Source organism: Nerophis ophidion, linkage group LG10 (genome assembly GCF_033978795.1).
Source record: "Nerophis ophidion isolate RoL-2023_Sa linkage group LG10, RoL_Noph_v1.0, whole genome shotgun sequence".
Lineage (NCBI taxonomy): Eukaryota > Metazoa > Chordata > Actinopteri > Syngnathiformes > Syngnathidae > Nerophis > Nerophis ophidion.
In genome coordinates this window covers 15,638,275-15,651,750 of record NC_084620.1, presented here as the reverse complement: position 1 = coordinate 15,651,750, position 13,476 = coordinate 15,638,275, and the positions used below count along the sequence as shown (strand labels likewise).

At 40.4% G+C, this 13,476-nt stretch overlaps 1 protein-coding gene across 1 annotated transcript in view; it reads left to right on the top strand.

The window, feature by feature from the left end:
* The first annotated feature begins 8,089 nt into the window (after positions 1-8,089).
* Positions 8,090-13,476, top strand: part of LOC133560267 (5,6-dihydroxyindole-2-carboxylic acid oxidase-like) — a 7,669-nt gene continuing 2,282 nt past the window's right edge. The window contains exons 1-4 of the mRNA XM_061912603.1: positions 8,090-8,526; positions 9,350-9,672; positions 11,090-11,294; positions 11,366-11,533. Coding sequence (XP_061768587.1) covers positions 8,172-8,526; positions 9,350-9,672; positions 11,090-11,294; positions 11,366-11,533 — 1,051 coding nt within the window. The 5' untranslated portion in view covers positions 8,090-8,171. The remainder of the gene's footprint in view (positions 8,527-9,349; positions 9,673-11,089; positions 11,295-11,365; positions 11,534-13,476) is intronic.

The window sequence follows — 13,476 nt, the reverse complement described above, 5'->3', positions numbered from 1 at the left end:
CTCTCCTTTGAGTCACACATTAAAAGCGTTACTAAAACGGCCTTCTTTCATCTCCGTAATATCGCTAAAATTCGCTCCATTTTGTCCACTAAAGACGCCGAGATCATTATCCATGCGTTTTTTACGTCTCGTCTCGATTACTGTAACGTATTATTTTCGGGTCTCCACATGTCTAGCATTAAAAGATTACAGTTGGTACAAAATGCGGCTGCTAGACTTTTGACAAGAACAAGAAAGTTTGATCATATTACGCCTGTACTGGCTCACCTGCACTGGCTTCCCGTGCACTTAAGATGTGACTTTAAGGTTTTACTACTTACGTATAAAATACTACACGGTCTAGCTCCAGCCTATCTTGCCGATTGTATTGTACCGTATGTCCCGGCAAGAAATATGCGTTCAAAAGACTCCGGCTTATTAGTGATTCCTAGAGCTCAAAAAAAGTCTGCGGGCTATAGAGCGTTTTCCGTTCGGGCTCCAGTACTCTGGAATGCCCTCCCGGTAACAGTTCGAGATGCTACCTCAGTAGAAGCATTTAAGTCTCACCTTAAAACTCATCTGTATACTCTAGCCTTTAAATAGACCTCCTTTTTAGACCAGTTGATCTGCCGCTTCTTTTCTTTCTCCTATGTCCCCCCCTCCCTTGTGGAGGGGGTCCGGTCCGATGACCATGGATGAAGTACTGGCTGTCCAGAGTCGAGACCCAGGATGGACCGCTCGTCGGGACCCAGGATGGACCGCTCGCCTGTATCGGTTGGGGACATCTCTACGCTGCTGATCCGCTTGAGATGGTTTCCTGTGGACGGGACTCTCGCTGCTGTCTTGGAGCCACTATGGATTGAACTTTCACAGTATCATGTTAGACCCGCTCGACATCCATTGCTTTCGGTCCCCTAGAGGGGGGGGGGTTGCCCACATCTGAGGTCCTCTCCAAGGTTTCTCATAGTCAGCATTGTCACTGGCGTCCCACTGGATGTGAATTCTCCCTGCCCACTGGGTGTGAGTTTTCCTTGCCCTTTTGTGGGTTCTTCCGAGGATGTTGTAGTCGTAATGATTTGTGCAGTCCTTTGAGACATTTGTGATTTGGGGCTATATAAATAAACATTGATTGATTGATTGATGACCACTGAGCTACTGTACATGCCCATTTTTTTTATTACTGAATGAGTGACACTGAGGTCGGAATTTTTACTCAACCATCATTGGCGATATCTACACAGTTTGGTTCAGTCCTCTCAACCAGCACACTGTATCCAGTCAAAGGCTGGTCAGGTTGATGATTGCGTTTTCTGGCGGGCAGAGGAAGGGGCACTTCAATATGATGTCTTGTGCGGTCTAGACAATCAGTCCGCAGATACAGTTTGGCCGGGGGCACAGCCTTGAGCGTACAAGAAGAAGTCATTGTTCATGCAGTAATTGGGCCTCTACCTTTCTGAAAGAGTGGACCAGTTTTAGGAAATCTCAGGGTTTGAATCAGAGACAAGCAATAAGACCAAAGAGCAGCATCCTCATCCTCCATTACTAAAGGTGGAAGCAGGTCCTCAAAATAATCAGATTTTTTTGGTCTCTATGATGCTTTCCTTGAAAGTCTCCACATCCTAAAGTCGGGACCAATTTCTTGATTGAAGCAGAGACCTCTAAATGTAACATATCAGAACGCATTGCTCAAACACCCACACACACACACACACACATACACCGTTACGACGCCAGTCGAGCTGCCATTGTACTAGCAGAGCACGCCAAAGACAAACATGTATGCTGCATTTGGAATAATATTATTCTTTGAGATTTAATACTGAAACTTTAAAGTAATTTCATTTTTAGACTCTCACAATGAAATGAAGATGAAGGTTGTGAGGCTGCAAGCCTAAAAGGGAAGGAAGGAATCAATGAAAAAAATTAAAATTAAAGTTATTTGTAAAAAATCCGTTCTGCCTTTTATTTTGACCTATTGTTTTTACCAAAGGCAAGGATTATCTATTAACGCCGAGTCACATCCTCTCACATGATCACCCCACATGTTTGTTGGCACACACACATGGGTCTAAAGGACAAGTAAGATGAAAGAGATTGTCACGGGGAAAATGATGTACCAACAAATAATGGACGCTGTGTTCCAATGGGATAAAACTTCCAGTCTGACTTTTAAATGACTTCTGTACTGCTTAATATATATACATTTTGGAAATTGGAATGACCTTAGTAGGAGATGAAGCCCTATCTAGTATAGGGAACCATATTGACGAACTCAAGTTGAAATATAGTGAACATGTATTTACATATACAGTACTGTATGTTGTGATCCGCTGTTCGGATCTTTATATATTCTTGTTTATTGTTCCTTTTTGGTATCACTCTGTTGTTTGACGTCCTTATTTGTTGTTTAGTCTGTCACCTCCCCTTTGCTATCCACGCACACCTGTTTTATTTAAGCTCGCCCCTTTTCGTTGTTCATCCTGGAATCCTAATTTATCTTCGCGCAAGAGTGACGAGTACTTCGTATGTATATTCTCGCTAGCTTACACGCTACACTTTTGTTTTATTCTAGCTCTCATTCTAGTGGTTTGTTTTCCCTTTTGTGTGCCTTGGTGCCAAGTTCAGTGTTTTTCCGTTTATTATTTCTAGCCTCCATGCTAGTGCCTTGTGTTTGTTTTTTCTGTTTAGCTCCAGTGTTTTGTTCCTTAGCCCTTTATTAGTTAAATAAATACATTATGTCTTACCTTTGCTGTGTTCTTGCCGACGCATCATTGGAAGAACAAACCCGGCATCGTTATGCCATCCAGACGTTACACTGTATATAAATTAGGCTGTTGAAATCCACACGGTAACGCATGCAACTAATCACAAATAATTATTGCATTATTCATGTATAAACGCAGATTAACCAAGCACATGCTTCTTTACATTAACAAAGAATGGTAACATAAAAGGTGGCGCCGTTTGTTATGCCGTCAGAAATCCTGTCAATGCATATGTTAGTGCAAAGATGAGTGAGGAGCATCCATTTGGTGTGCTTGCTGGCAAATTTCACTTCACAATAAAACCTAACTGGGCTTAAACTGTTACATTGTTTTGAGCAAACAAATGATGTGCATTCAAGTAAAACATTTTACAAAATGTTACTGTATGACCAACTGACAATAAAATTGCATTTTGGGCCAATAAATCCAAATAATAGTCCAAAAATAATCCAATAATCCAAATTCAAAACTGTGATAATCGGATTTTGAAGTGAGGAGAAGTTGGCACGTTGTGTAATTCGTAAATAAAAACAGAATACAATGATTTGCAAATCCTTTTCAACCTATATTCAATTGAACATACTGCAAAGACAAGATATTTAATGTTCAAACTGAGAAACTAAAGTTGTTTTAGAAAATAATCATTAACTTAGAATTTAATGGAGGGCAACATATAGCAAAAAAGTTGGCACAGGGGCATTTTTACCAGTGTGTTACATGGCCTTTCCTTTCAACAACACTCCGTAAACATTTGGGAACTGAGGAGACTCATTTTTGAAGCTTTTTAGGTGGAATTCTTTCCCATGCTTGCTTGATCTACAGTTTAAGTTGTTCAACAGTCCGGGGTCTCTGTAGTGGTATTTTAGGCTTCATATCGCGCCACACATTTTCAATGGGAGACAGGTCTGAACTACAGGCAGGCCAGTATAGTACCCGCACTTCTTTATCATGAAGCCATGCTCTTGTAACACATGTCTTGGCATTGTCTTGCTGAAATGAGCAAGGGCGTCCATGATAAAGTTGCTTGGTTGGCAACATATGTTGCTCCAAAACCTGTATGTACCTTTCAGCATTATTGTGCCTTCACAGATGTGTACGTTACCCATGCTTTGGGCACTAATACACTCCCATACCATCACAGATGCTAGCTTTTGAACTTTGCGGCTATAACAATACGGATGGTTCTTTTCCTCTTTGGTCCGGAGGACATGATGTCCAGTTTCCAAAAACAATTTCAAATGTGGCCTCGTCAGACCACAGATTACCTTTCCACTTTGCATCAGTCCATCTTAGAGGAGCTCGGGCCCAGCGAGGCCGGGAGCGTTTCTGGGTGTTGTTGATAAATGGCTTTCGCTTTGCATAGTACAGTTTTAACTTGCACTTACAGATGTAGCGACAAACTGTAGTTATTGACAGTGGTTTTCTGAGGTGTTCTAGAGCCCATATGGTGATATCATTTACACACTGATGTCACTTTTATTGTACTGCCTAAGGCAGGGGTCGGCAACCTTTACAACTCAAAGAGCCATTTTGAACCGTTTCACAAAATAAAGAAAACAATGGGAGCCACAAAACTCTTGAAATTTATAATGAAATAACAATGCATACAGTGTTTTTTTTTGCTCTGTGCTATGTATAAACCAGGGGTCTCAGACATGCGGCACGCAATTAAATATGAAGATTTGATGTTAGTGCGGCCTGTGAATGTTATATGAAGGCCCTTTTTTAGCATCATGCATACGAGTCCGCCCGATTTGTCCAGGAGACTCACGGGTTGAAGAGTGATTATTCTCTCGGACGTCTGCTGAGTAACACCCAATCAACAATAACAAGTGCATGCTATGATGGCACTGTTAATAGTGCCCTCTACATCCTGTACAAACAGCTTGCCAGTCGAGTCACATGTTGTATGTGGCTTCTGCAGACTCAAGCATTTGACTGCAAGGCATACTTGTTCAACAGCCATACATGTCACACTGAGGGTGCCCGTTTAAACAACTTTAACACTGTTACAAATATGCGCCACACTGTGAACCCACACCAAACAAGAATCACTAACGCATTTCGGGAAAACATCCGCACTTTAACACAACATAAACACAACAGAAAAAAAACCCAGAATTCCATGCAACCCTAGCTCTTCCGGGCTACATTATTCACCCCAGCTACCACCAAAACCGCCTCCTCCTGCGTCGGTTGAGGTGGGCAGGGTTGGGGGGGTGGGGTTTGGTGGTAGCTGAAGTGAATAATGTAGCGCGGAAGAGTTAGGGTTGCATGGGATTCTGAGTATTTGTTCTGTTGTGTTTATGTTGTGTTACAGTGCGGATGTTTTCCCGAAATGTGTTTGTCATTCTTGTTGGGTGTAGGTTCACAGAGTGGTGCATATTAGTAAGAGTATTAAAGTTGTTTATATCACAACCCTCAGTGTAACCTTAGCCTGAGGTTTTTAAAATAAGCTTCACACAACACATGTCCGGCCGGCACACTTACAGTGTTGTGCAACAGCAGGCTCAACCACATGTGTAACAGGACATTATGGGTATTGCCATCACGGCCCGCCATCATTATTGCTGTCCGAGTGTAAATCAGGGTAAGTTTACCGCAGGCAATTTTTGGGAAATGCCCTGAAGTTGTAAACCTCCCGGGGTATTCGACAAGTACACAGCTGAGCCACACCAGAGTGATCAAAGAACCGCATGCGGCTCCGGAGCCGCAGCTTGCCAACCCCTGGCCTAAGGGATCGAAGGTCCGTAATATCATCACTTACGTGCAGCGATTTCTTCAGAGTCTCTGAACCTTTTGATGATATTACAGACCGTAAATGGTGAAATCCCTAAATTACTTGCAATAGCTCGTTGAAAAATGTTGTTCTTAAACTGTTTGACAATTTTTTCTCGCATTTGTTCACAAAGTGGTGACCGTTTTACCAACCTTTTTGGTGAATGACTGAGCATTTCATGGGAGCAGTTTTTATATTTAATCATGGCACCCACCTGTTCCCAAATAGCCTGTTCACCTGTGATATGTTCCAAATAAGTGTTTGATGAGCATTCTTCAACTTTCTCAGTCTTTTTTTTCCACTTGTGCCAGCTTTTTTGAAACATTTTGCAGGCATCGAATTCCAAATGAGCTAATATTTGCAAAAAAATAAGTTTTCCAGTTTGAATGTTAAGTATCTTGTCTTTGCAATCCATTCAATTGAATAGAGGTTGAAAAGGATTTGCAAATCATTGTATTCTGTTTTTATTCACAATTTACACAATGTGCGAACTGGTTTTGGGGTTTGTATATATATATATATATATATATATATATATATATTTATATATATATATATATATAAATATTTATATATATATAGTAGGAGAGTGAAAGAGAGAGAGAGAGAGAGAGAGAGAGGGTAGAAAGAGAGACAGACAGAGAGAGAGAGATGTATATATATATATATATATATATATATATATATATATATATATATATATATATATATAGATAGATATAGATATATAACCTGTGTTGAGGTGCAGCCTTTGATTGGGAACTATATTTTATAACTAAAGTTGAAAAAAATAAAAAAACAACAGTACACAAAAGCCGGGCAGCACGGTGGATTGAAGGGTTAGTGCATCTGCCTCACAATACGAAGGTCCTGAGAAGTCCTGGGTTAAATCCTGGGCTCGGGATCTTTCTGTGTGGAGTTTGCATGTCATCCCCGTGACTGTGTGGGTTCCCTCCGGGTACTCCAGCTTTCTCCCACTTCCAAAGACATGCACCTGGGGATAGGTTGATTGGCAACACTAAATTGGCCCTAGTGTGTGAATGTGAGTGAGAATGTTGTCTGTCTATTTGTGTTGGCCCTGCGATGAGATGGCGACTTGTCCAGGGTGTACGCCGCCTTCCGCCCGATTGTAGCTGAGATAGGCACCAGTGTCCCCCGCGACCCCAAAGGGAATAAGCGGTAGGAAATGGATGGATGGATACACAAAAGCCATTGCGTTCTATTTTTTACCCTAATAAGAAAGACATGTATTCTTTTTTTATTCCTATTTACAATCAAATATAAGTATGTATGCTTTAGTTGATGTTTAGATATTTACTGTGTACTGTTTTTACTGAATAATTGCTGCATACATTACCCTTAAAATCGTTTTTCCTTAAGCATAATGTACTCATTTTAAATAAAAAATAAATGTATGTAAAGTTACATTATTTAACATATAGTCCATCTGAAGTCACAAAAGTACATTACTGTATACTTCAGTTAAACAAAAAAAAAGTACAGTATGTTATATGGTGATCAGGTTGGGAGGTTATTATGAATTGCTGTGAAGTATCAAATTGCAGTTCATGAGCTCTGTAGTCACATGTGCTATTGCCCATCTCATAACATTCCATGGGGCGTGTTAGCAAGGATTAAAGCTAAACTCGTTCTCATGGAATACACTTGAAAATACATTCCTGGGTGTATGTAAGTTTGGTTCCCATGTTAAAAATTAAAAGATCCCATTATTGCCTGCTTTTTAGCGACTCAACAAGGTCACAATATTAGAAACATCTCTCAACAACATTTTGAAAGACAAGGTGGAATGAGTACTACTTCAATATAGCATTATTTATCCAATGTGATGATGATTATTAAAAATATTAGAAATACAAATATGTAAATACCAAGAGCATATAACAGTATAGCTTAAACAGTTATACATATCTGTGAAAGTAAAATATAAGTATATATACTTATTTGTTTCATTAAAAATTAAAACAGCACAACTGAATATATTTTTTTTCTTACAGTGTTTTTGTGTATTTAAACAAATTACTGATGTCTAAAATAGGTTAATGAACACAAAATTTGTTTGACTTTAAATCAGGATGACGGTAACTGTGCCTTTAAACACGTCAGTCATATTTGAGAACTATAAACAGTCACTTGTTTTTTTTATAGGAATAAGACTAGAATATTACTTGAATATATTTCTTTCTTATAGTGTTTTCTGTGCCTCGAAATGAATTGATGACAACTAAGTGGATAAACAACTCAACAATGCTCAATCACATGTAAGCATTTTTACCAAATTTTGGTTGTGATTCAACTTATGTTTTGTGAAATATGTGCATATTTAAATATCTATTCAACAAATATATTTTTGGTTATAAAAAAAAGCATACTTTTTATTGTCGTTTCAAAATTAAAAAAGTATTGAATGTGGCTTTTGTTGTGCCTTTTCTTCTTTCTTATCTTTCTTCTTCCCAGTAAGAAATATGACTTTCGTATGTGTGTGATAGGATCACGCGGGAGTCAGAAAATCCGGGTAGTCATGCGCTAATCTGCTATTTAAGGTCGGGTCACTTGTTTGAGGAGGGTGGGGGTCACATTGAAGCAGAGTGTGCTTAGGTGAAGGGTACTCAATCGGTTCTTTGGACACAATGTGGCAGTATTGCTTACTGGTCCTGGCGTGCTCACTCATGGTGGGGGCCCAGTTCCCCCGAGTGTGTGTGACCCCCGAGGGGCTCCGGAGCAGAGAGTGTTGCCCTTCTCCATCAGGCACTGGTGAAGACCCTTGCGGCTCCAGAGAGGGCCGAGGTGAGTGCACGTCTATTGTGGTGGACGCCCGACCCCACGGCCCCCAGTACCCGCACGATGGACAGGATGACCGAGAACAGTGGCCGACGAGGTTCTTCAGTCGGACGTGTCGGTGCAACGGCAACTTTGGGGGTTTTAACTGCGGCCGGTGCCGACATGGATGGACTGGAACCAACTGTGACCAGAGGGTATCTGTTGGTAAGTCCATGTCACCCCAGGCTAAATTGGTGCCCTAAGCAGAATTTTATAAAAAATGTTTACACTTTTTTTATTTATGTGAAATTGTTTTTAAACCAAACTTGATGCATGTAGAAACATTAATTCATGCGAAATAATTGTACAGATAACAATTTTAACATCATAAATAGATTTAAAAACCTTACTATCTCAACATCGACTGGAATTTTTTGAAACCAGTTCCTTCTGCCTTACAAGACGAGCACTAATGGTATGTGCCTTAAAAGCCACTATGACCAAGAAGGGACATTTCCCTTTATATCCCTGTCATTTATTAATTGAAGGTTTCCATATGCTTATTCATGCATAATGCTTTTTTAAACCTTTTTCTTTTCCATCCATCCATTTTCTACCGCTTGTCCCTTTGATATAGTAAAACTGTCTGTGGCTGAGCCAATCTCTGACAACAATACTGACAACAATACTGAACAGCGCGCTCAGATTGTTTTGGTCTTCTCAAGTGGCCAAAATAACTGTCGTGTTGATGTGTTTAGTTTATTTTGCCATTTTTATCCTTGACAATTCTTAATTAAGGAACATTGTAGAGTATGCTTTATATAAATACCCTCCCAAAAAATCTGTGATGTGGTGAAGCCACAGTATTTGAAGCGCAATGTGTCAAGGGATGACTGTATTTATTATTTAGTGTTTGTGGCTGCAACAAAAAACTATTACAAAGAACAAACTTGTAATTCATGTTTTTTCAAGATCCATCACGCTTGTTAACAACAGGTTCCCAATGAATACATGACTAACTGACTTAAACCACGCTCTAATCCTCCAGTGAGGAGAAACGTGATGCAACTTAGCGCCCAGGAGAAATTGGCTTTTGTGGATGCCTTGGACCAAGCCAAGCGGACCGTGCATCCCGACTTGGTGATCGCCATCAGGCGCTACACTGAGATTTTCGGACCGGATGGTAACACAACGCAGTTCCAGAACATCACCATCTATAATTACTTTGTTTGGAGCCATTATTACTCGGTCAGCAAGACCTTCCTGGGGGCTGGACAGCCCAGTTTTGGAGGGGTGGATTTCTCCCATGAAGGTCCTGGTTTCGTCACCTGGCATCGGTACCAACTGATCCAATTGGAGCGGGACATGCAGGTCAGCAAGCCCACCAATGAATACTACTATGTTCCTTGTTTGTTTAGGAAAAACAGCCCAACTAATACCAATTTCATGGCTTAATAGATGAGTGCTGTGCTAAATGTGAATTTCAACCTAGGATTCAGAATTATTAACAATTTCACACATTGGGTTCTGAAACCACTTTTTAAGGATGTGGACACAAATAAGTCACTGTCCATGCAAGGTTTTCAATCGGAGACATCTTACATGTAAACAGGGTCCCTACCCCTGGGACCACATCCCTATTTACTCTCCTTGCAAGTGATATTTATAGGGCAGTTCAGATGATATTTGAATGTTTACTTCTCATTCATGAAATCATTGGGCAGTCAACATATCTAAAAATGTTATTGCGCCCAAAACTCTGTCAAAGAGAGGACTTGGATGATAGGTTGAAGTTGGGAGTTGCCAGGTTCTTCTTCATTTACCTTCTTTTTAGTGCCTGCTTTTTGCAGTCATTGGGTGGTGTACCCTTGCGACCTTGATAGGGATGGATGGATGGATGGGTGGTGTCCATGTCAAACTGAGACATAATCAGACTTGGAGATATCCAGTTTTGGGTTCTACTATTAATGTCTGGATTGATTAAGTTATGGCATCACAGTAGCCTTTGCTGTGTTATGTCTTGTTTTATCATCATCTTTTTAGGCCTTATTCAGCCATTTCTAAAAGTAGGGTCCACTATGGGGAGATGATAGGGATTTAATAATGATTTAATGTACAGTGTTACCTCGCCACTTTGCAGTTCACTTACTGCGGTCTCAGAGATTCAAAGGTTTTATAGTACCATTAAACACTATTGAGTATATTGAGATTTGAAAAGTCAAATTGCATAGGTTTTAGAGTGTACAAGTGTTTTGAGAGCATATGTAATTAAGTGTTTATAGGTGTGAAAGCTGTGTAAAGGGCTTTTAAAGACTTTAAATGCCTATCACAGTCATAAAAAATTACAAAATAAATATTAATTTGAGAAAACTCACTTTCCACAGGGGGTCTGTAATGTAATCCCGGCAATAACGGAAAGAACACTCTACACTACCACTTTGAGGACCTGCTAAGAAAAACCTAGATTAAATTGTCCCAGCATTTGCTGCATTATGTCCTGTATAACTATAATATGTTGTCTTTTCAGTCCCCTTTCAGACGGTCATTGGGCAGTCCACATGTCAATCACTAACATAGAGAGCATAGAAAGCAGACTGGAAAGCCTCAGTTTCGATAACTCAAGTAACATAAAGCATTTTCATTTTATTGGCAATGTAGCCTTGGCTGCCTTTTGTTTTGTGTTGCCATCTATATTTGTTGTCTTTTGAGTGTCTGTTTATTGACTGGTTTATATGTCAGTCAGTGTCCCTTGCCCATTTTGGTGATTTCTGTTTCATAAAACAACCAGGACATGCTGCAGGACCCCACATTTGCCCTACCCTACTGGAACTTTGCCATCGGCGGCAACACATGTGACATCTGCACAGACGATCTTGTGGGTGCTCGGAGCAGCTTCGACAATAACTCACTCAGCACCAACTCTACCTTCTCGCAATGGAGAGTCATCTGCGAGAGCGTGGATGACTACGATACGTTGGGAACCATCTGCAACAGTAGGATCATTGTTGTGCTGACGTAAACAATGATGCCCTTAAGATATTCATGAGTCTCATGTCTCTTCTAGGCACTGAGACATCCCTAATAAGAAGGAACCCTGCCGGCAATGTAGACAGACCCATGGTCCAACGTCTCCCCGAGCCTCAGGATGTGGCTGACTGCCTGCAAGTGGACGCTTTTGACACACCACCATACTACTCCACGTCCTCTGAAAGCTTCAGAAACACAATAGAAGGTGAAACATAGCAAAGTCTTTTAACTTTAAAATAGGCTTGTACGGGATACTGATACTAATTAAGTTCAGCGGTACTAATCAATCATAAACAGTACTATACTGTCTCTAAAAAATAAAATTTTCCTCTCTTTTTTAAACGGGCATAACGACGCTTGGTTGTCACGTTGTGACATTGCTGGTTTTAAGTTTGTACAAGCAGAGGAGTCTGTTCAGAAACGCATACGCACAGAGTACTTAAAAGCAGACACAGGGTGTAGACAGAAAAGGAACAATGGACGCATTTTGATTAAAAAATGAATGATAAAGGTGAAGATATAACAATGAAACGCCGCTAGCAAGAGGTATTTTGACATGGCTAGCTAGCTAGCGGCTAACGTCCATTCGCAGTTGGCAGTGTTTTAGTTACCTGTAAATCAAATCACAATCAAAAACTATCAAAAAAAAATGTTGGTACCAAAAGATTGGTAGATGGAAAAGCCTACTTCAAAATGTATTTTATAGTAGGAGTATATTCTAATTAAGAGTTTCAACAACCTCTTAAGTTTCAACATGAAATCGAAGTTGACTTCCCCTAAAATGGGAGACTCTACGTGTTAGATTCCAGAACAGCTGATCCAATCAATTTTGAATATGATGATTCTGAGTTAAGACCACAATAAAAAGCCCTGATCCATGGGGCATTGATTCTACAATTTGCCATAGCAACTGGGGACAGAAAAGGCCATTTGTCTTTATTGAGCTGGAACTGAAAGCGTTAATGCATGTTTATGTGGAATATGAACACTTTCTTAGAAAGAAAAGTAGTACAGTAAAATTATATTGGACTGAAGTGACAATTATTGCCAGAGTAAGTGCATATGTTTGAATGCAGTACGTTATTGATTTAACATTAAATCACATTTTCTTGTAAACCCAGAGGGGGAAAAAAATAAAAAAAGTGGAAAATGTAAAGTAATAAAGTCTCCTTTTAATTTAGGTTTAATTCGACCGGTAAAAAACATAGAAGGAAACGTGAAAAAACACAGGGTTTGTTCAAGAAAATCTGTCAGCTAGCAGGATAGACTCACAGAGTAAGTTGCCACGATAACTGACTCTGAGTTTGACTTACCTCTCTTTTTTGGTTACGGCAAATTCAACATTTCTCAATGTGACAAACCGACTCCATTGTAAGCTGCCTCCTGCCAATGTCCGGTCCGTACAGATGAGTGATGAATATTGTCGAGGGAGACCGTAGTGTCCTATACATGCTAATTCCGCTGTTGTTTCTACTACAAAGTAGTGTATAGTTCTAACTTATAACTGTCAGTAGACTAGATATGGAAGCGCGAAAAACTACAACATGGCTGGCGGGGGGAGGATGGATTCATGCAAATAAGACCGCCCACAAAGCGAAGAGCGTCAATAGCTATTCGCTCAATAGCTTCAATTTCTTCTTCAATTTCCTTTTCGCTATCTGCCTCCATACTCCGACAATCTTTTTCAATACATGCGTAATCTGTTGAATTGCTTAAACCGCTGAAATCTGAGTCTGAATCCGAGCTAATGTCGCTATATCTTGCTTTGGTAACCGCCATGTTGTTTGTATTGGCAGCCCTGTATGATGTCACAGGCAAATGGATAGTGGTTTCGAAGATAGCGAAAATAAGGCACTTTAAAGCTTTTTTTAGGGATATTCCGAGAGGTTTAAAATTTGGGAAAATCCATCCATCCATCCATTTCTACCGCTTATTCCCTTTCAGGGTCGCGGGGGGCGCTGGCGCCTATCTCAGCTACAATCGGGCGGAAGGCAGGGTACACCCTGGACAAGTCGCCACCTCATCGCAGGGCCAACACAGATAGACAGACAACATTCACACTCACATTCACACACTAGGGCCAATTTAGTGTTGCCAATCAACCTATCCCCAGGTGCATGTCTTTGGAAGTGGGAGGAAGCCGGAGTA